This window comes from Eptatretus burgeri, chromosome 7 (assembly GCF_056783735.1).
Source record: "Eptatretus burgeri isolate ZD-2024b chromosome 7, Ebu_testis_v1, whole genome shotgun sequence".
Taxonomy (NCBI): domain Eukaryota; kingdom Metazoa; phylum Chordata; class Myxini; order Myxiniformes; family Myxinidae; genus Eptatretus; species Eptatretus burgeri.
The window spans coordinates 48708476-48732175 of record NC_140967.1 but is presented as its reverse complement, the minus strand read 5'-3'; the positions used below and the strand labels follow the sequence as shown (position 1 = coordinate 48732175).

General features: G+C 43.6%; 2 protein-coding genes across 5 annotated transcripts in view; both read left to right on the top strand.

Moving 5' to 3' along the window:
* Nucleotides 1–6080, top strand: part of LOC147023229 (DNA topoisomerase I, mitochondrial-like) — a 128263-nt gene extending 122183 nt beyond the window's left edge. For all 4 annotated transcript variants that reach the window (XM_085888408.1, XM_085888409.1, XM_085888407.1 and 1 more), the window contains exon 19: nt 5294–6080. In XM_085888408.1, the coding sequence (XP_085744534.1) occupies nt 5294–5396 (103 nt within the window). In that variant the 3' untranslated portion in view covers nt 5397–6080. The remainder of the gene's footprint in view (nt 1–5293) is intronic.
* Nucleotides 6081–6194: 114 nt separating this feature from the next.
* The window catches only part of LOC147023228 (1-phosphatidylinositol 4,5-bisphosphate phosphodiesterase gamma-1-like), a 178743-nt gene continuing 161237 nt past the window's right edge, over nt 6195–23700 (top strand). The window contains exon 1 of the mRNA XM_085888403.1: nt 6195–6549. Coding sequence (XP_085744529.1) covers nt 6339–6549 — 211 coding nt within the window. The 5' untranslated portion in view covers nt 6195–6338. The remainder of the gene's footprint in view (nt 6550–23700) is intronic.

Here is a 23700-nt window from a genome sequence, read left to right as displayed (position 1 = left end):
CTGGACCAACAGGGAAAAGACGAACAGGAACAGTTCGATACACTTTATAAGCAAGGGCAAAGAAAGGTCGTGCGGCACAAAGGGGTTTTCGTCACAGGTATGTACACAGCAGGGGAAAGCAAGGATTTGTGGGGGGGGGGGGTTATATCTATTTATTTTTAACTTTTTTTTTTTGTATACAATGTTGAGACTCTAATGAGAGCTAATACACAAAACGTACAACAAGGGGGGCAGGAGATGAGTGGGAAGGACGAAACAGTGGGGAACAGAGACATTAGGAAATATGTGGAAGGGAGAGGGATGGGGTGGGGTACACGGTAAACAAGATGGGCACATGGACTTTCAGGAAGGAAAGCAGGGAATTTGAAGGAGGTGGGTTTGGGGTGGATTAACGGAGGTAGAAAATATCGTGGTTTTGGATGTGGGAAGATCAGAGGTGGTGTTGAACAGCTGTTTTGAAGACCTACAGGGAAGAGTGGGATTGAAGGGAGTGTGAGAGGTTGTTCCAAAGGTGGGGAAAAAGAGGAATGAAAGAGTGAAAGTAAGCAGTGATTCTTGATTTTGGTCATTTTATCAGGAGAGTGTTTATGGCAGGACTCGAGTGCATTGTGGAAATATGAGGGGGGGGGGACATATCTCAGATAGAGCGGATGCATTTGAAAAAAACATTTGAGCGGATGAAAATTTTAAAAGGGGGTGTAGACTTTCTAGAGGCACTGTAGTCAAGGCTCGTAGAAGAGCGAGCATTAGTATACTCAATGGATCAGGATCCAAAATGACAAAAGTAATATAACAGCAGAGTTGAACAAAATAGAGGCAGAGTTGGCCAAATAATTTGGGGGAGGGGGGCAGGAGAGGACGCATAGGGTGGACAAGATGGATACAGAAGGAAACTCTCAGGAGGGGAAAACTCCACGAAAAAAAAAGAAGTGTTAAATGTAAAAAGTATAAAATCTTGTGAAAACTAATAAGCCTGATGGGTTTTTTTAAACTAGTTTTTCCTTCTGATTCTGGTTTCTTTGTTCTTTTTAAAGAAAAAAAAAGTTGAGATAATTGAGGTCTTACCTCCAGATATATGGTTTGTTTGTTTTTTTTAACGTTTTTTTAACCACCTAAAACTTTCCCCGAGTACAACCACCAATTTTCAACTCGTTCTATTCAGCGGTTCAGGAGTGCATCCAAGTCGGACAGTTCTCGAATGCTCTTCCCTTCATATACTGAGGCAAACAAAATGAGTGACTCCAGTCAAGAAGCCTCTCAGGCAGAAATATTGGTTTAGCCACTATTCAAACTCCTATATGCTTGGAAGTGAAAATTTTTATGTACGTTGTCAATGGTGGCAATTTCGAAATCCAAAATGGCTGCCTGAATAGGGCTGTTTAAATTTTGTTCTTTCCATGAAAATGTTTATTCTCTCATCTTGCCATACTTAATGCTTCATATTATGACAAGGTGCTTAATTGCATGCATATGTCCCAATATGATGGGTTTGAGTGCAGGGTGTAAGAGGAATGATGGGCTAAATGGCCTGCAATTTTTCTTGGGCAATAGTTTCCACTTTCAAGTACTTTGTCTTGTATATTGCTGAGGAAATCCATCAGCATAAGAGCTGATACCACAAAAAATTTTTTTTTAAATAGTTTTATGAAGATGCTGACTTAAAAAAAAAGAAGAAAAAAAGTCGTTCAATAAATGTGTATTAATTGCTCTATTAGTTTCATTGTGATAGGCTTTCCAATTATTGAGTCGACCAACATGGTCAGTTGTTGAACTTTATTATTATTATTTTTTTGTGTGAACATTCAAATTAATGGTGCGAGTACGGTAAACTTGTGTAGGGTTTGTACAAAAACTCCATCCCTTTGAAGTACGTTTTCCATTTTGTTTCACTTTGCATTCTCCACTTCTGAGTACTGATTTGTATGTAATTCTCTTGTTTGTTCAGCTGAAAATCCTGTTATTACTGGGTGTCAAGAAGCACAGCTCATACACAGAAACATTAAAGTACAAACCGAACCAGTGAGCAATGTAAATTGTTATGGTTAATTCTATTGTTCGTATTATTTACATCATATTATACGGTAGTAAGTTTGGCCCTGACTACTTGAGGTATCTAGCCTGGGTTTGAATCTCATCCTGGTGTTTTTCACAGGCAGGATCATTCGGCGGTACATGTGCCATCCATCGGATGTACGTTAAACTGGGCGTCCCGTCTGCTGGCATTAGTTGGTGGACATTAAAGATGCCACGGTGTGCTTCACGAAGAGTAGACGAGCTATCGCCAGCACCATGAACAAATTAGATTCCTGCCCTAACCTTCGTGGAATGTCAGGCCTGGCCAACTCGTTCGTGAAAGACTCAGGCAAAGCTTCCCCTGGCCAACCGCACAAGAATGTGGAGATAATTGTGGCTGTTAAAGAAGAAGAAGACTGTCATAGATTTCGGCCAGTGGGCATAATGCCAATTGTATTATTGCTGGAGTGGAACATTTAAGTTTTATATCTCTCTGGGTTGTAGTGTTCACTTGGCATAACCATTGCTGGGATTTATACCTGCGAAGCCATCCTGCATCCGGGAGCAGGGCACCTTTTTAACGGCGTATTAAGCTGGCTGACCTATGCTCTTTCATTTGCATGTAAACTGTCTTGTAGTATATTGGAGTAAAATGCTTTAAAGAGTGGGATTAAAGCAAAATATTATTTTTGCTGATTAGGACATTTGGATTTGTGCACTATCCCAACAAAATTTATGGAACAGTTTTATTGACAATGCAGCGCAAACCTTGGTGGATCTTGTATGACCTCATGCATTCTACTCCTATTCTGGGCTCTTTCTTTAACATGTGCTCTGAGTTTTTGATACATTGCTTGTAGGTTTCTAGGTCATGTCTCACCTCATGTACCCTATTTTGTTTTGACTTCGTTGTTATCCCCCGCCAACCAACGAAGTTGGCGGGGGATATAGAAATGGGTTCCGTCCGTCCGTCCGTCACATTTCGTTTCCGGAGCTTAAATACAAATCCCCTCAAGATATATTTACGAAATTTGGTACACATATCAAGCAAGTGCCTTTTGATATTTTCTAATTGATACGTCACATGGTTTGGCAGCCATGTTGGATTCAAGAAAAATATTAAATAATGTTTTCTCTGGAATCGCATAACCTTACGAAGTGAAAATTTGCAACTATCATCTTCCATCATGTCTGCATACATAGTAAAAATTATGACATCACAAGTCGCATGGTTTGGCGGCCATCTTGGATAGAAAAACGCACCTCATCCGACTAACATGAAACTTCACACACTTATTCCACTGGAGGATTGGAGGCAGAATGTAAATTTATGATGTCATAGGTCACATGGTTTGTCAGCCATCTTGGATTGAGAATTAATAAATTTTAAAAATCTTCTTTTCCAGAACGGCTGGAGAGATTGAGGCAAAATTTCACACACACTTTCCCCAAGACATCCTTTCAGAAGTTTGTTAATTTCTAATTGATAGGTCACATGGTTTGGTGGCCATATTGAATTTACCCTAAAACCTCAAACATCTTCTCCAGAACAGCTGGTCAGATCAAGGGGAAACTTCACATACATATTGCACACGCTTAGGGAATACAAGTTTGTTAATCCTCATTTACTTCAGGGGATTTCGAAGACTGTCTTCAATTTGGGTTATCCGTAAATTTCACATTTTGGACGCTTGTTGGAACTAGGGTAGGGGAAGGGCAATTCCTTTAACTGTGGTAAAAACTTGTAAAATGTTCATAAATGTTTTCCTCGTACAACATTGTGCATGTTGTAGGCTACTGCGGTTCAGTAGCACTACCCAGGGAACTTGTCTGACAATATTATAAATTAAAATGTACTGAAAATCACTAATCAGCAACATTTTGATCGGCCCTATTGTTCGCCCCTTTCTGCCATAAAACAAATTCTGCCTTCAGGAATGACAGAGAATTATTCGGATGGTATAAATAAAGCATTTCAGACATGTATTTGTGATTTGCAGTTCATTCTAGCCCCATGTGGAAACAGCAATTGCATCATTAGTGAACGTTTCTGAGTTTGCCTTTTCGCTTTCATTATGCGGAGGGTAGGTACATTCCAGAGATGATAACTACCAATAAGCTGCCAGTCTGCAATGGTTATCACATCAAAATATGATATATATATATATATATATATATATATATATATATATATATATATATATATATATATATATATACACACACCAATTCAAAAATCATAACTAGGATTGGTTTCCTTAGATGCTACCGACAAGTGGAATTTCTGGCCTGGGCCCATGGACTATAAGCTGCCAGTCTGCAATGGTTATCGCATCAAAATATGATCTTCTTCTTCTTCTTCTTCTTTTTTCGGCTGCTCCCGTTAGGGGTCGCCACAGCGGATCATCTTTATGATCCGCATAGTGATTTGGCACATGTTTTAAGCCGGATGCCCTTCCTGACGCCTCCCTGGTCGCCTCTTACGACACAGGGATATGGTACACCTATTTTAACCGGGGTATACACCGGCCCAGTATACTGGTACTCATTTCACCGACCTCGGAAGGAAGACAGGCTGAGTCAACCCCCTGGTGTATTAATTCAGTGGCCCAACGGGGCTTGAACTCAGGACCTTTTGGATCCCAAGTCGCTGCCCTCACCACTGTGCCAACACCAGGCTACATTAAAAAAAAAATATATATATATATATATATATATATATATATATATATATATATATATATATATATATATATATATATATATATATATATATATATATATATATATATATATATATATATATATATATATATATATATATATATATATATATATATATATATATATATATATATATATATATATATATATACCGATTCAAAAATCATAACTGGGATTGGTTTCCTAAGATGGTACCAGCAAGTGGAATTTCTGGCCTGGGCCCATGGACTACGGTGCAAGTGTCAGTTAACTAAGATGTGGATGTTGTGCAAGTGAATAGGATGTGACTCGAGTGTGTGCAAGCTTGGTTAAACAGCCTTTTCCAGTGTGCAAGTTTCCAAATCCAGTGCATTTAAGCAACTAGAAGCACCCGCTCCATACGGGAGCCGTCAAGGGGGTCATGTTATTATATTTATGCCTATTTTACTCCAAGGGGTCCCAGGATTATACACCCAAAAAATGGTTGCGATCGGTTCAGCCGTTTTTGCGGTACCTGGGAACAGACAGACAGACAGACGGTGAATTATAGTAAGATATGTTGTATTCCCCTCTGCAGGTGCAAGAAATGGGGAGTGCCAATCGAGAAGATCTACAACAAGACGCAACGCGACAAGTTTGCTTGGGCAATCGCCATGACCGAGGAGGATTTTGAGTTCTGAGATCCTGCCACCTCCTCCCCAATTCACAATTCTTGGATGTCCCATCTCTTTCAACCCATGACTCCAGCTCTCCAACATTTGGCTGTGAAAAGTTTATTTGCATTTTATTTAATTAGTTAAATTAATTTAATTATTTGTTGTTGGCACTTCATTGGCAAGGCCTTTTGTTCTTTCCCTCCCTTCTCCTCCTTCTTACCCTCCCCCCCCCAATCTATGATGTCCCTGCACTGCATTTACCCCTTCTACCATGCAGTTAACATGTGATTCCTAATTTGGATGATCCATAGTTCGTTTGTGAGCCCTGTGTTTTGAGACCAATTTATAATCTGTGAAATATTCTTAATGGTATAACTGAGTGAAGAAGTTCCTGGCTGTGTTCCAGTGAAATTGCTTTTTACTTAGCGATATGTGAGGTATTCAAAAGGTTCTGTAAATGAAATAGACACCTCAAGGTGGTGTTTTTTTGTTTATTTGTTTGTTTGGACAAAAAACGATCGACCCATCCCCCTCCCCTATTGTTTGTTTACTCTTAATATATCTATGCATGTCTCATTATTTGTTTATTTATTTATTATGCGTTTTGGACTATCACATCTTGTTCATAAAACTTTTTGAATGCCCTGCATGTACATACCACCTTCCAACTTGAACTTCTCGTTCTTATTAAATGTGTTTTCACACACATGCCGAATAGTTTTTTTTTTTTTTTCACCCCTTCCCCTTGTATAATTCTGTACACATTTTACCAAAGCCACTCCTGCCTTGTTTCCCGCAACCACAACGTCCGCCCCTTGCAACACCACCTGCGTTTATTAACGAGGAAGTGTATGTCCTTTCACTGGAACAGCCACTGTGCGGGGCTTGGAGCCAATAAAAGCATTATAACGAGACTGTGTCCCCTTCAGCTACCCGGCATCGCCCAGAGCTGCATCTGCGACGGCCATGGCGTATCGCAGAGAGCGTTCAAACGGATCTGTGGATCAGCAGGCGCATGCTGTGATTGCGCCGCTCGAACTCGTGCACCGCCTGGAACTGGGCACTGTGCTTTGCCTGTACCGCAAGTCCGGGAAGTATGAGCGATTGACGTTCTGTATTGAGCCGCTCACTCGCCAGCTACTTTGGCGCCGCAACGCAGACAAGACCGAAGGGAGCGGTGAGTGGTTCTGGGGGTAATGGGGGGCGGGGGGGGGAAGGGAGGGATTCTCATTTAAGGTCTCGTTACTTGTGTTCGTGTTCTTTTCGTTTTGACTGTCTTGAGTATTAATTGCTGAGATGTGCGTTCAGGACTGAGTGTTGCTGAATGCTTTTGAAATTTTGCGGAACCTTTGCAGTGGACCCTTTTTGCAGTTGATTCAGCGGTCCTTGATACTGACCTGTAGGGATTTCATTGACCCACCCTCCTCTGCTCACTCTCCTCTTTTATATGCAGAAGATGTACAACATTGCATAGTCCATCGAAATATTTGTGTACACCATCTGTACTTTTAATCTTTCTTCACAAATTTTGAAATGCGTATTCTGTTCCAGTGGAAAAGCAGAATTGACAAACTCGATCACACCTAAAGCATTTACTTGCAGGAACTGCGTCTGTGTGTGTCAGTGTCTTTCACCTTGCATCTCCCTTTGTCCAACTTGATTTCTTCTTTCCTCAAATTCCTCCAACCCTTCTTTCATTTCCCCTAGTTTTTAAAATATATATGAATCTCGCTATTAAGCAGCTCCCACGTCATGTAGACCAACCTTTTATGAATTGAAAAAAATAAAGATGGAAAACTTTGAAAAGGTTGTGCAACTGATGGCAGCATGAACTTTTCTCATCTTGTATCTATCTGCAACCCTCCAAAGATGTCCTTTCTGAGGCTGGATGCAGCTTCATGAGTGAAGCAAGTCATCTACTTGTAGGTGCCTCCTGGAGCACTCCACACCACCCCCCCCGCCCCAATAACATTGGGGGGGCACTTTGGAGATCTTCAGCATCGCCATTTTGAAATGAAACATGTGGCAGTCCAAAGTAGACCTTTGGTAAGGTGAATGGTGATTGGTCATGCAATACATGTGACCAATGATCTCAGGATATACAACTCCTCAGGAGCTTTCAACAGTAGCATGAGGCATATATTTCCATTCTGCTGTCCTTTGTATTGTAGATGAACCTTTTTAGCCTGAAATACCAAGAAATCAAACTGCTGTGTTCACCATTGTGTTGTGTTGGGGTAAATTGTGTTGGGCTTGACTGGTAGGACAGGTAGGGCAGGTATTGGTGTCATTCACCACATTCAGGTCTTATTTTCCATTGCAATTGTGTTCCATCTGTGGTTTTGACCTTTCCTCTGTTGCATGTTCCTTTATAGAATGTGATGTCAAATTCATTTTTGGTGGAGATTATATACTATATATATATATATATATATATATATATATATATATATATATATATATATATATATATATATATATATATATATTTTTCAAACATTGACCTCTATCGTGACAATAATCTGAAGCATCACAAACAAAACTTGGCAGGTGTACTCATTGGGTCCCAGACATTCACCATTACGTTGCATGTCCTGTCCGCATGATGATGATCCACTCTCCGTGAAAGTCATGAGTGTAATGTACAGGTGTACAAACACGCTGTTTTTTTTTTTTGTTTGTTTTTTCAGGGATATTAAATATCGACAGGTGTCAATCGAGTGTTAAATGATGAAAACCTCATTTTTGGAAAGGTGTGAAGTCCTCGAAGAGAGAAGGTTCTAAAAACTGTTCAGCGAGCTTTTTGACAGAGAAAGGCATTGGCATTGGCATTGGCAGTGGTAGACCTCAGCATTATTACCTCCTCCACCTAAGGTGGACAGAGGTTATTTTCACCCCTGTTTGGTTGTGAGCAGGATATCTCAGAGTTCTTCAGGGATTTGGATGAAACTTGGACAGGTTTGGTGGGGTGATGACGAATTGATGAGAGTTTGGTGAAGATGTGGATCGGGATATGAGATTTTTTTTAACGTTTTCTTCACCACTGATAAGGCTGAATCGATATGCAGCACAGTATTTCAAACTGTGGACGGATTCGCACAAAACTTGGTGAATGAGTTTGGTAGGTGACGATGAGAATAATCCGATTCAATTTTGGTTCAGGTCCGAATGCAGATCCGTCCCATCAGTGGGATACAAAACGTGAACTGTTCAGCTTGGTGGAGGTATGCGTGCTACCGTATGCTGTTTTAGTCCTTTTACATGAATTGCAAGGATATTTGGAGACAAATGAGAAATGCATGTGGTGTGCTGTGTATGGGATTTGAACCTGCATCGTGAGTTGTTGGTTCAGATGAGAGCACAGTTTCCTCAATTAACTTTTCCTTCCTCGATGATAAATGAGGTTTTGTTGTTTTCAGCCAACCAGCCTGTCTGCCGAGCATTGTTCATTGGCTGTCAATGCTTCAGTCTGTCTAAAAAACGAGTTTGGGAAGTTTTTGGACTGAACTTTTGTAAGATTTTTTTTTTTCCAGCTCGAATTTCCTGATCACAATATGTCGATATGATGACATGCCACACCCAGTGGGTGTGGACTTCAATAATTTGGTATTTTTATACCTCCGCTGAGTTGCTGACTAAATCGCTGAAGCCATTATGTTTTTGGGTTGTCTGTCCGGCAATATGTCCGTCCATACTAATTTTCTCTCTTCTCTGCAACCGCTTATCCCATTGATACAAAATTTTCACCAGAGGTGCAGCGACTCATTTAGTGGTTTTTTTTTATTTACTTATGATAATTATGACATCATAGGTCACCTGGTGTGGCAACCATGTGAGGAAAAACTTAGACCTACATCTTGTACTACACCCTGTAAAAAAATTAATTGAAACTTGGCACAAGTGAAGTACTCCTGAGGGGGAGTGGTTTTTTTATATATATATATATATATATATATATATATATATATATATATATATATATATATATATATATATATATATATATATATATATATTTAATTTATTTTTGCTATCATGGGTGGCTCTGTTTTGACGTCATAATTGCATACGTCGAATGCTTTATCCGATCAATATGAAAATTTTGAGGGTCATCTCGGGATAAATTGTATGGAGGTCATGTGCTTTGGCAGTCATATTGTTTTTTAACATAAAAAAAACCTTCTAAAATGTTCTCAAACGGCTGAACAGATAAAGGTGAAAATTTACAGGTATGTCACCGATCCATGAGGGACAAAATGTTCTTTACCTAGGATATCATAGGTCATATTGTTTACAAGGAAATTTTTGCACAAGAGGAGGCCATTCAGCCCACCATGCCTGTGCCACACCAATACCAGATTTAATAAATCCGTTGATACCCCTTCCCTTCGTGCACAGCCTTTTTGCTGCTACACTGGTACTCATTTCACCGACCTCGGAAGGATGACAGGCTGAGTTAACCCCCTGGTGTTAATTCAGTGGAAAAACGGAGCTTGAACTCAGGACCCTAGTTTCCCAAGCCACTACCTTAACTACTAAGCCAACACCAAGATAAACACCAGGTTTGGCAGCTTTGATATTTTTTGAAGAATAAATCTTTATAAATCTTCTCCAGAATGGCTTGACAGATCGAGGGAAAATTTCATCCACATGTTCCCCAAGCCTTGGGGATACCAGGGTGTTCACAAATAATTAATAGGTCAGATGATGTGGCAGCTGTATTATATTGAACGAAAAATCTTTTTTAAAAAACGTTTTTCTTGAACCGCTTCATCAATTGATGTGAAACTTCACAATGATATGGTAGTCGTGTGGAATGTAAGTTTTGAATTTCAACCGGATCGGCAGCCAGAATTATTTAATATTTTGAATGTCATTTCAGGAATTTAAATCAAATTTAGTACAATTATGTATTATGATTTAATAATGTGTGTGGCTGCATATCTGGTGACATCAAAGAATGTCCTAGTTTCAGTCTCATTTAAAGCCTGGTGTTGGCTTAATGTTTGAGGGTCTTGAGTTCAAGCCCCCTATCGTGCAATTGAAATAAGACTATGTAATGTAAGTTGATCTGACCTGTCATCCTTCTGTGGTCTGCAAAATGAGTACCAGCTTACTGGTAACAGGGGGCACTGCATCAGCAGGACAGCTGCACATCCAGAAGATGATGCAACCAGTAGACGAAACAACAAATCTAATATACAAGTGGTAGAATGCAACCTTTTCTTATAGCACAGAGTTTTGGAGTCATCATTTCATCGTAGTTATGAAAACTTTTTGACTACACACATCCTTCATCCATATGGGACCCCATAATCAGTGACCGTCACCACCTGCTGTTTCTTTTCACAATATTGGTTTTCACGCTTGGATAGCAAAGACATTGCCTGTTACAAATTAATGTCGAGAGGCACGTTTTAACGACGGAATTCATTCAGTGCACAGCAGGCAATGTGCAGCTGGCAATGACAGCAATTTCCGCCATTCCTGTTGGTCAAGGTACAAAACTATACAGTATGGGTTAAAGTCGAAAGCATTTATACTTTCAATCACTTCTACATGTCTTTATCTAATCTTCCTATGCCTCTCTATTCCTGCATGCATTTTGTTTTTTTGTCCCTCATTTTGGTCTGTCTGATCAATTTGAGGAGCTTGTCATCTGTGGGACTGCTGCAGCAGTCGTAGACCAGAGATTAACTACCGGCCTCAAGGCTCTCTTGTGTTAGATCCCATGGGATCTATACCATTCCCACATCAAGGTGGACTTGCATCAACATATGTTATGCTTGGCACCCTGGAGGTCTGTTTCTCCTTTTAGCACATGGAAACCATGCCCAAAGCCTGGCACAAACAGGTGAAGATGTTTGTTTAACAAAAACACCAAAAGCTTACCCTAGCGATTCGACCTCGTCAGTCGGCACACTGGCATCATGGTTTTGTTGGATGCCTAGAATATGTGGATTCTTTGTCTCAGCAGTTATATTCATTTTAAAAACAGTTGGATGCTCATGGGGCAGTGGATAAATTGGCCTAAAAGTTGGCAGTAAGAGCAGTCGAGATAGATGGGTAGATTCTGGGTTCACAACATGTGCCGATAAATGGCCGCCTTGAAAGAAGAACGGAAGGTCAGAGAATACTGTTTGGACACATACATGCAATTACATAGTCAGGATAAAATCTGGAAAAAGGAGTGCAAGTATGTATAAAGTTTGCGGGGATTCATGAATCTACGGACGCGTTCACTCGAGAGGTAGGTAGCCAACTATTGTGTAATGGGAGAGGCAAAAGTCTCGTTTGCTTCCACATTGCACTTTCTCAATTTAAGAGGTTGAGCCAAGCGTGTGCAGAAGAAAAGTGTTTAAATTGCACTGTGTGCTGTAAAAAACAGGGGTGGTGATGGGGGGCATCAATGAAATTTGCTCAGCTCTAGTGGATGCCAAGTCATTGTGCGACTTTAGACGTCAACCTGGGGATGGGATTTGATTTGGGCAGGTAATATTTTGTTCGCAACGTGTTCCCATGCTCGCTTCTGATGATGCGACCCAGGAGCTCGAGGGACTGTCCTTCCCGACTATGTTCTTTCGATATGTTGGCGGAGCGAGGGATCTTTCGACATAAAGTGGAATCGTCGGTGAAGTAGTAAATGAAATCGTCCAAGTTTGCAGAGGAGTGATTTATGCTGACTTGTGGAATGTCTGTTTAAAATAAATAAATAAATAAATAAATAAACTTCAGAGTTGCACATTACTTGCAAATGTAAAGGAAATTTGTGAGCAAATCCTGTAAATCGTTTGGATGCCAGGAACAGGGGCTTCACAAAGAGCGATCATGTTGAACGCTAATGTCGTGTGTGCGATCAGACGGTCATCGAAACGGAACCGTCTTCAGGGCAGTTGGCAATTTGGATTCCATCCCATAACTCGTGGTATGCAGCAGGCCGACAGGTGTAATTGACTGAATCCGTTTATTTATTTATTTATTTTCATTTTGTGATTGGGAGTGACATTTGTTAGTTTATTTTCTATGGAAGGCAGTTCTTTATGATGATTGGCTGAAAAGGAAGCGGAGAGAAGAGATGTGCAGAATTGAGCACCTGAGAATGGATACCTTTTTCAATCGTCAAGGTGATGTTGAGGCTAGATTGTGTTCCATTTCCACAAAAAAGTACATTGTGCCCAATTCCACCACAGGTAAAAGCTAAGAGCCAAGCCTGGTTAGTATTAGGATGAGAAAAATTACAAAGTCCAATGGGGTAAGGATGAATCTGTTGGTGGTATTCTCACCTTGGTTTGTTCTGATATAGATATAGATGATGGGACAAGTGGCCTCGTCCTGTGTATGTTCCCTTTTGTGACGTATAAGATGAACTTTGTCAACTTCAGATCGGCATTCAGCTACGCACACAGTAATACAATATAATGCCTGCCTTTTAGGTTTCTGCAAATCGTTAATGTTATCATGTGAGACTCGATCAGCAAGCCTGTCGCTTGACATTTTCAGTAAGCTGTTGACCCAGTAATGTCACAGTTGACACCCAGTTGACCTCATCAAATTATTTTACTTTGAGTTGCATCTGATCAATCCCATAACCTTGAAGATCGTTGACATGCCATGTTGGCGTTTCTGTAGGCAAATAGATCCGGCATTGTCCGTCTCTCTGGGTTAGGATATAGCAGGAATTTGGGATTTGTCCAGGGCACCGGCACACAAGATGACATACTCTATCAAAATGTACCATGGCATGTTTAAACTAGAACAGCACTCCTTCACGTCACCTTGTCGACAGATATTATGCCTCCACCCATATTGTTATTATTGAAGGCTTTTATGTTAAAAAATATATATCTAAAAGGATGCCAAACCACATGACCGATGGCATCATCAACAGCATGACATAACAACACGAACTCTGTACTGTATTTGCATTCTTGACATTGTTGAAAAGTGAGCATTAAGTGACTGATGTGTGAGAGGAATGTGATATGCACATTTACCAAGAATTTAGACCTTGTTGTGAGCAATCTTTCCAAGTAATCCTCAAAAAGCAGTGTTATCCCACAAAGTAGTGTTTGTTTCATTGGATGATGATTAAAAACGTCCACAAAGAGGATAACAACAACAGTGTAAATGTAAATCTGTTAGGTATACCCAGATTTTGTACACTTGTTAGAATGTAAACTTTAAAATGTTACAAGATATATTTTATCAGAAAGCGCTTTGATAACTTTTATTAACTATTAATCGAATTGATTCGAAATGAAAGGGTTTAGTCAACATTTACGGTTGATCGAATCTTTTTATCACCAAGGCATTCACAGTTCATGAAGGCTTTAATATCACGAGCGCGGGCCTGTACATGCAAAAAAAAAAGAATTGAGACGTCATAGCACCGTGTCCTGTCATTGGTTTCGTAAATAAATAGCCATAAATTGGGAACCACTTGTCCGATTAATATCAAACATTGAAAAGGCACATTCTCAGGTCCCCAGCGTCAATTGTGACGTCATATCAAACAAAGAAGATTTGTGACGTCATAGCACCGTGTCCTGTCATTGGTTTGGTAAATAAATAGCCATAACTTGGGAACCACTTGTCTGATTAATATGAACCTTGAAAAGGCACATCCTCAGGTCCCCAGCAATATAGCTGGTAAGTTTCAATTAGATTGGACCAGTGGTTGTCGAGAAACAGCGGTCACAGACAGACAGACAAACAGAGATTGCTGGAATTATAGATAGATTGTGCGTTGGCAGACAAGTCAAACAATGGATACAATCGAACTTGTAAGAGCATGTTTACCGTAATAGGAAAGTTGAGGCTGATGTTTCAAGCTTTCTCGCTTTAGCAGAGCAATGCTCAATGTCTGCCCCCACCTCATTTCCCATGGCTGTTGAGATGCTCTTGTCAGCTTTCAGTTTGTAAAATCAATCATAGTCTTTGGAGTGATTTATTCAAGTCCTCAACTCTCCCCACCCACACAAACTCCAAGGCATCGGCCTCTACCTCCCACGTCCTCAATCTTCGCCTCCCAACCCACTTCAAGCCTTCAAACCCCTGCCCAATCTCCTTCTCCCACAACTCAAGCCCCCCACTTCTAAAACCTCAACCCCCCCACCCACCCTCACTTTGCTCTCATCCCTCCAATTACATATTTCTTCATTACCTCATCATAACAGCAGAATATTTAACACTTTGCCATTCATGAATATTCAATGCTTTCCCCATCATGCCATCACCAACTTCACAGAAACTGAGATCCAAACAGCATATATATATATATATATATATATATATATATATATATATATATATATATATATATATATATATATATATATATATATATATATATATCTCTTGGGGTCATCACAGTCGCCTGGGCAACTCGCATTCCTGTGACGTATGCGGATACCTGTGGAATTGCCACATAAATAAAGCGGCACCAATTATCTTCTTCCTGATGCATGGAGACACATCGTTCGGTCAATGATGACGGATGTTTTCTTTGACAATATCACCAGATTCCCGGAAGTCCTGGGACAACGACCTTGATAATGATGTTCGTTTTAAGGTCCTCATGGAGTCATTTAATAAAAAATAGTCGGAAATTATAGCAACGACTGACAGATTTGAGTATTGAGTCAATTGTTAGAATGAGATATGAATCATATTGTTGCGAATTCGCGCCCGCCGGCGTGCGATCGGCCACGTAACTCGAATCGCGGCACATCGCCCACCAGATGGACAATTCTGTCGTGACCCTCTCGGACTAACCCCGGGAACTAGTCACGGGTGGGCCTTTCGGCCTCACCACGATCATGCCAATCGCCCCCCCCCCCCCCCCGCGTGGGATAGGGTTGTTCGCCAAATTCGACCTAAGTACCCACACGGAGGGTAGACTGGGCGATCGCACCTCGCCGCAGGTCGACTCCGGACACGGGCCACTTTAAGCGACCCGTTCCGTACTATCGGGATAACCGAGCGGTGTTATCGTCAACCTCGACGGTTCCGATTAATTATCGGGTGTATTTAGCCCACTACCAACCCTTTACGTGAAGCAAGATGGAGATTCAATTAAAGAAAAGACGAAGCGAAACGGGAAAAACAATTCAACATAAGGCACAGTTATTCCGCGGCACACGGAAAGCACACATGTACAATTACAACAATTATGCACCAAAAGCAATTGCAACAAAAAAAACACAACAATGCAGGGATACTACTGACTACGTGAGCACACGGCAACACTTACACAGTTTTACTTTACAGACGGCGCCGACAACACATATACTCAAAAGCAAAAGAAAAGGGCCACCCTCAAAGACAAGGGGGCAGACGGGGCCTGTGGCCGCGAGACCGGGTGGAGCCTACCCGTCTTGTGATGAGCCGCAAAATGTGGCGGCGGTGCCCCGACTCCGCGCTCCTCCGTGGGTTTCGTTGGCACTGCTTGGAATGGGGTGGGAACGGGGCCCCCTTTTCGCACTATTTCAGCGCGGGGGGAATCGGGGGGGTTGTTGATGCTCTGGGGAAAAAGGATAGCTGGCTTGCTTGGGTCCCGCGACGAGCGACTCCACCTCGACCGCGCTCCCGGTTTCCCCTCTCTGCAGCTCCCCGACAGACTCCGAACCCCGACAGACTGACTCTCCTCCAGACCCGTCTTGACTGCTGCTGCCACACTCCGCCGCCGCCACACCTCTCCAACTCGCCCGAGCCCAAAACACTCTACTCTTCTCCAACTCGCCTTGACCGAAAAACTCAAAAACTGACTAAATTCACCCCGCGCTCAGCGCTTTATAGTACGGCAGGAGAACCCATATGCAAATTTCCAGATCAGGATGAGCTCGGGGGCGGAGCCACGCTCGCCCATTGGACGGAGGAAAAGTGGGCGTGAACCTCCCCTGATCCTCGAATTTGCATATATCGATTCTACTCCGACGCGCCTGGAGGCGGGGCTAAATCGCCCCACGCTTAATGATTGGACGGATCGGAAGTGGGTGTGTATCATTCCTGATCCGACCTCTCCTCGGAAAGGCCGCTTTTTGCACCCGAGGCTCGGCGCGCGTCCCTCACGAGGCCAGGACGGCCTGACGCTCGGCGTTCACAAGTGGTGTGGGAATGGCCGCAGAAGGAGAGGCGAAGGTGGTGGAGGGTCTAAAGTGGCAGTCCCTGGCCACGGTGACGCTTGGAATGGCGGTGATGCGATGGTTGCGAGAGCGAGTTGTGAAGGTAAAGGTCGTGGCTGTTGGCGTTATTGTTGTTGTTGTGAAGCGGCGTTGCGGTTGGTGGTTGTTGTGTGATGGCGGTTGAGACGTGGTTGGTTCAAAATAAAGATAGAACAGAAAAACGGCTATCTTAAAGGGTCGCAGCCTGAATGAATCGCATTTATTCCCTCTAAACAACGGGTTTGGGGCTAACTACACATGTACTTACAGAGATATCTCACCTACGGGACCTGAATGGTGGTTTGCGAATTTCCTCAACCACAACAATATTCAGTTCAGTCACTGAGTTTGATTTCCGGTCCATGTCCAGGCCAGGTCATACATAGAAGGGTTCATTTATGGCCAAATTTGTGATGTGTATGATCCAGAGTGAAGGAGTGCAGACCTTCCCCAAATGGTCAACTGAAAATATGGCTCAGGTGCTGATGTCACAGCTGACTTCAGAAGGTGTACGTTGGCCTGAGATGACCTCCAAAATAACGGTGTAGGGGCTTTTGCCACCACTGATCATACAGTTGCCATCATACAAGTCAGTTTCTCCGTGAATTTAGCAACCATTCAAATCTCCCATCCCATGATGTTTATCTCAATTTGTCAAAGTTTGGAATATGGAATCAGGAAAAGCATCACCCACACCTTACCCCCTCGAAGCTTCATGTCCCCCCTTTCTGCATCCCTCCTCACCCCACTCTCTCAATGCTTTCCCCTCACCCCACCCCCTAAATGCTTCCCCATCACCTTACCCTCTAAAACCTTCCTTCACATTCACACCTTCACCCGCACCCCACACACTCAAACCTATCCCGTCACTTCATCCCCCCCAAAAAACTTCACCTGTCCCCACAAAGCCTCCGCCTCCCGCCATCCTGCATCCAACGCCCCCTTCCCTCTATCCAATGCTTCATCGCCCTATCTCTAACTGTGTGGGCCTTAAACATCTGAGGTCTCCGCTCTAACCTGACAGATCTCTCAATCCAGGCCGCTGCCGATAAACCAGACATCATCTGTTTCACAGAATCCTTCCTCTCACAGGATGTCCCCAACTCCTTAGTGTCTCTCCCCAGTTATAGTCTCCTCTGATTTGATAGGCCTGAACCACGCCCCAGCGGCAGAGTTGCTCTTTACATCAACAACTCAATTTCCCACTGCCCTTCAACTGAACCGATACCTCCCAAAAACAGGAGTACCTCTGGCTGTGAATTCCACTCTGCTCAAACTTCTTGTTCATCTGTGTTGTGCTGTCGTCCTAACAGTGACGACTCATCTACATCACTCTCTCAGACAACATGGACAAACTTTTAACTTCTTATCCCAACTCTCTCTTCCTCATACATATGTGGTGATTCGAATTGTCACCATGCAACTTGGATGTGTGTTGGTACCTCTCTCACCAGCCATGGCACTTCAGCAAAGGACTTCTGTGACTCCATGGGATTGACTGGGTCTGTAAGCTTTCCAACCCACATTTCTCCCAATGACAAATCCTCCCTTCTGGACTTGGTGATGACAAACTTTCATGCAAATGTCTCCTGCTCTTCCTCTGCTCCAATTGGTTCATATGATAATATGATTTTGAAATTCAACAACTCTCTGACAATTCTCAGAGCTGCCTCAATGCCGGCGAGTCTGGCATTTCATTCAAAGATTGGCAGGGACTGCAAGCAGCCCTTCGACTGACCTTGTACTTCCCACATATGCAAGGTCCTTCCTTGGCACACCTGAGCTCCTGACCACATACAAAGCTTTCGTCGGCAGCCTGATGGAATACTGCTCTCCCCTCTGGGCTGGTGCTCCTGCCTCTCACCATTCTCTGCTTCATGCTGTGGAAACCAAGGCATTTTGGATCATTGGTATTTCATGCGATGAGGCCGAGTCTTTTGGTTCTCTCACTCTCACAGCAGGCAGATCGGTGGTCTTTCTGTCTTCTATCGACTCCTATCCTGCCTCGCCCCCACCCCCACTCTGTCTGTGATATGCCCCCCCCCCATATTTCCGCAAGGTGCTCAAGGTCTGCCAACAACCCCATCCATCCATCCAGTGGGACCATACTCTGTGCAGAGCATTGATGCTGCCCAAGCAGTCTCCTTGGCTATTGGACAATCCTGGATGGGTCGTCACTCCGACACAGGATACCAGCATGCTGGCACTCATTTTGCTGACCTCAGAAGGATGGCAGGTAGAGTCAACCCTACCTGGTATTAATTCAACAGCCAAGTGGGATTTGAACTCAGGATCCTAAAATCCCAAGTCCACCATCCATTAAGCCAACAGCATGCCAACAACCATCCTTAACATTAAGCATGCCAGCAACCCCCTTCTGGTAAAACTACCAAAATCAAGAATCACTGCTTACCTTCACCCTTTCATTCCTCCTTTTCCCCCACCTTTGGAACAAACTGGGTGAGTCTCTTCAATCCCACTTTTCCCTCTGGGTCTTCAAAGCAGCTGTTCACCAGCATCTCAGATTGTCCCCAATCCAAAACCATGATATTTTCTACCCTCGTTAACCCACCTAAGTCCCTCCTTCCAATTTTTCAGTTTTCCCTCCTTGGAGTTTCCGTCTGTATCCATTTTGTCCACTCTATGCATGTGTTTTGTGTCCTGTTTTTGTCTGTTCCATCCTGATCTGTTCACTGTCCTAGCTCTTCCACTAGAAGGGTGTCCAGCCTGGGCAATTTTACCTGTCGCAAACTTACCCACCCTGATAACATACGACTGATTGTCAAGGACCCTTGGGAGCTCAAGAAACATTTGGTAGCAACCTGGGGGACTGGAGTACCGTAGTGTGTATAACTGGAATGGAAGCCACCACCAGACAGGAGTGCTGAGGGTGGTTTACTCCCTGAAGTAGTTGAAGGTGGGAACATAGTCTTATGAGATTTCCAGAGAATGATGAAATCATCAACAGACTGTGCTGCCTGCGCAGTTGTCACCAGGTGATGTTCACCGAATCAAAGCTGTCGATCAACATCAGCAATGGTGCTTGATCACAAAATAAACCAGTTCATCACAACAGCTCCCAGTACTCGCCTCGCATCCGCAATCTTCAGGGTAGCCTCGGGCAGTTGTATCCATCGGACAAAGTTAAACCATAACTGGGCACCAAACTCCTTCAAGGTCTCGTCACTTCTTTCAATCAGACCTAAATTTTTGCTTTGTAAAATAATGGTGTTCGTTGGTAGTGGCACAGAATCGAATTCCTCAACTTCAACTTATTATTTCTGTTCTCATCTGAAAGCTCTGCATATACTTTCTGAACTGGCATGAAAGACATGGTTCAAGGGCCAAACCCCCAACTGGATTCTGACAAACCAGTAGATTGCGCTTGTTGTTCAAAAGTGTCAAGGTAGCATATACAATATCATCCTTGTCGAATAATCTGGGCAAATTGTGAATGTCTGGTGGTCTCACTAGATCCGTAACTTGGCATAAACTTCTTAAAATGGACAATGTGTCTGAACTATTAACAGGGGTGTTACCAGCAGGCTGGGCTGCAGGCACCTCCATATCAGGAAGCTTACACAAGGCATTAATGTGTTCAGTCTTAGATGTGATAGCATCAATGTCCTTCCGGTTCCGGGTTTGGAGCGACGAGAGGTCTCCTGAGGGGCTCCCTGCTGACGATCTCAAAGTTAAGTTTCCGGTCGTTATTTGTCCCGTTTTAACCATTTAATTTTCTCACGTACATGTTACTGTGTGTTCCAAGTTCGGTTTTGTTTCAAAAATCGTGCTATTTTGTGAGTTTTTTTGGTCGACGTTCTTACCGGGTGTTTGAGGCCGAGGCCTTGGCCTCGCCTTGAGGCCCACCGGTTCCACTCGGTGTTTGATCGTTTTTTTTTTTTGTTTTTTTTTCTCCCCATTACCTTCAATTTTCATCCTCCCCACTTTTATTTCCAAACATCCCCCATTCTCCCAACTAATCTCTTTCTTATCTCAAAAAAAAAACCCAACAACAACAACAACACGCTAACCTTCTCTCAATTCTGCGATTGTGTACTGTACCGTCCACCTAACAGTGATGACTCCATCTACACCTCACTATCCGAAAACATGGACCATCTTCTATCTTCTCATCCAAACTCTCTCTTCCTCATATATGGTGATTTCAATTGTCATCATGCCAGTTGGCTGGGTGTGGGTACCTCTCTCACCTGCTGTGGCACTTCAGCAACAGACTTCTACGACTCATTGGGACTGACTCAATCAGTCAACTTCCCGACCCGGATCTCAACCGGTACTCCATCTCTTCTGGATCTGATTTTGACAAATTCCCTGACAATATCTGCTGCTCTTTTTCCACTCCAATTGGTTCTTTTGACCACGTCCTTGTCAAAGTGTACATCTCTCTGACTTATCAGAGAACCACCTCACCGCCGTCGAGTCTGGCATTTCACTCAAGCCTACTGTCAGGGTCTCCAAGCAGCCATCAAACTTACAGACTGGTCTCCTATCACTACTTTCTCCAACATCAACTCATCCTGGGAATTCTTTCAAAGAAACTTGCTCTCCCTCATGCACATATTTATCCCCTCTCGTCTTCAGTTGTCCTCCCCTTCCTCCCGCCCTTGGTTTACTGAAGCTTGTGGCAAGGCAGTTGTCCTGAAACAACTTACCTTTGCCTCATGGAAAGCAAACCCAACTGAGGGCAATCTCAGTTCTTTCCACAAAGCTCGGAACAAGTGTGTATCTACCCTCAGGAGAGCCAGAAAACAACATCTTTCTCATCTCAAGTCTGAACTCTCAAACCTCTCTCCCTCCTCAAAATCCTGGTGGCATTTAATCAAATCTGTTAATGGTGTATGTTCCCCCTCCATCCCTTCCCTTACCTCAAATGGCCGCACTGCTGATACCGCACGTGATAAAGCTGAATGTCTAAACTCGGTGTTTGCAGCTAAATCTTGTGTCCTAAACCCATCACTTTCTCTACCAACCTTACCCAGTCGCACCCAACTGTCCTGGACTCTGTGTCCTTTTCTCCTGACAAGGTGGAGAGCTTGCTTTCAAACCTCGACTCAGATTCTGCAACCGGTCCAGATGGCATCAGCCCACGTGTCCTCAAAGCCTGCTCTTCTGCTCTTGCTCACCCTCTCTCTGTTCTATTCACCCTCTCATTTGCACAAGGTCATCTGGCATCTGCTTGGAAATCTGCAAACATCACTGCCCTGCACAAAAAAGGTGCAAAAACAGATCCCTGTAACTACAGACCAATCAGCCTTTTCCCAATCATCAGCAAGGTTATGGAATCCATCATTGCTTCAGACATGAAATCCTTCCTCTTCTCCAATGGCTTGATTTCCGATCATCAATTTGGTTTCAGACCAGGTCACTCTACCCCGGAAATGCTGCTTCTGCTCTCCCAGCAATGGATGGAGGTCCTCAATGCCAGACAGGAAATCCGAGCCGTATCCCTGGACATATCACGTGCTTTTGACACAGTCTGGCACCCTGCCCTACTCACCAAACTCTCTTCCCATGGTATTCAAGGCCATCTCCACTCATGGCTCGCAGACTTCCTCTCCTGTCGCAGTCAACGTGTGGCCCTAAATGGAGTTCCTTCATCCCCTCTTCCTGTCCAGGCTGGAGTTCCTCAAGGTAGCGTTCTGGGCCCTGTTCTTTTTCTGGTTTTCATCAATGATCTCTCCGACTCTGGAAAATCCTCTTTCTCTTTGCCGACGACTCCACCCTCTGCCGTACCATCTGTCATCCCTTAGACCGGCAAGCAGCAGCTTCTTCGCTCACTGCAGATCTGGATAAAATCACAAACTGGTCCAACACGTGGAACATGTCTTTCAATCTGGACAAATCTCACACTCTCACTATGTCTCTTCGAAAGGACCGTTTAGAACCCCCCCCCCCCCCCCCGTACACTTTCTCAACAATCCTCTGGAAGAAGTCTTTTCTTTCAAGCTTCTGGGTCTCACTATCTGCCATGACCTTTCCTGGGAAAGTCACATTTCCAACCTCGCCTCAAAAGCCAGTCGCCAACTGGGAATCCTCCGTCGTGCAAAGTCCTTCCTCGGCCCTCTTGAGATCCTGACCACTTACAAAGCTTTTGTCCACAGCCTGATGGAGTACTGCTCTCCCCTCTGGGCTGGTGCTCCTGCCTCCCACCTTTCTCGGCTTCACACTGTCGAAACCAGGGCATTTAGGATCATCAGCATCTCCCGCAATGAAGCTGAGTCTTTGGGCCTATCACTCAATCACCGCAGGTTGGTCGGTGGTCTTTCTGTCTTCTACCGTCTCCTCTCCAGCCTTGTCCCCCCCTGCTCTCTGCAATTTGTCCCCACCACATTTCCTCAGGGCACTCAAGGTCCGCCAACAACCCCCTTCTGGTAAAACTACCAAAATCACGAATCACTGCTCATCTTCACTCTTTCATTCCTCTTTTTTCCCGCCTTTGGAATAAACTCCCTCACTCTATTCTTTCCCATTCTTCCCTCCGGGCTTTCAAAACCGCTGTTCACCACCACCTCTTATCCCCCATCCAAATCCTCGATCTTTTCTGCCCCCGATAATCCACCCAAGCCCACTTCCTTCAATTCCCCTGCTTTCCTTCCTGAAAGTCCCTATAATATCCATCTTCTGTTGACCGTCTCATCCCCATCCCTCTCCCTTCCACAGTTCACTTAATGTCTCTGCTCCCACTGTTTTGTCCCTCCCACTTCCGCCCCTCTTGTCTCATGCCCCCTTGCTGTGCGTTGTGTGTTAGCTCTCATACGAGCCTCGACAAGGTATACAAAAAAAAGAAAAAAAAGTCAATATGGTTGACCACACACGTCCTTGATGTAGACAGCCGTCCTTGATGTAGACAGCCGTGTATCTTTTCGCATGGGACTCACAATCAGCCATTGTTCGAGTCGACAGCTTCTGTCTGTTCAAACACCTTCTGTAAAACTTCTCCAAACTATTGACCTCAACCAAGAACACCGAAGGAAGAGGTCTCGATGCTCCCAATCACAATCAACAAAGCTTTGGACCCTGTGGATAACAACAGGGAATGAAATTTGGTACTCCAGTGTTTGAACTAACAATGAGCTGGCAGTGCTCACATTGGGGGGGGGGGGGGAAGCAATGGTGATGGGCATGGTTTTCATGTTCTGCCCAGC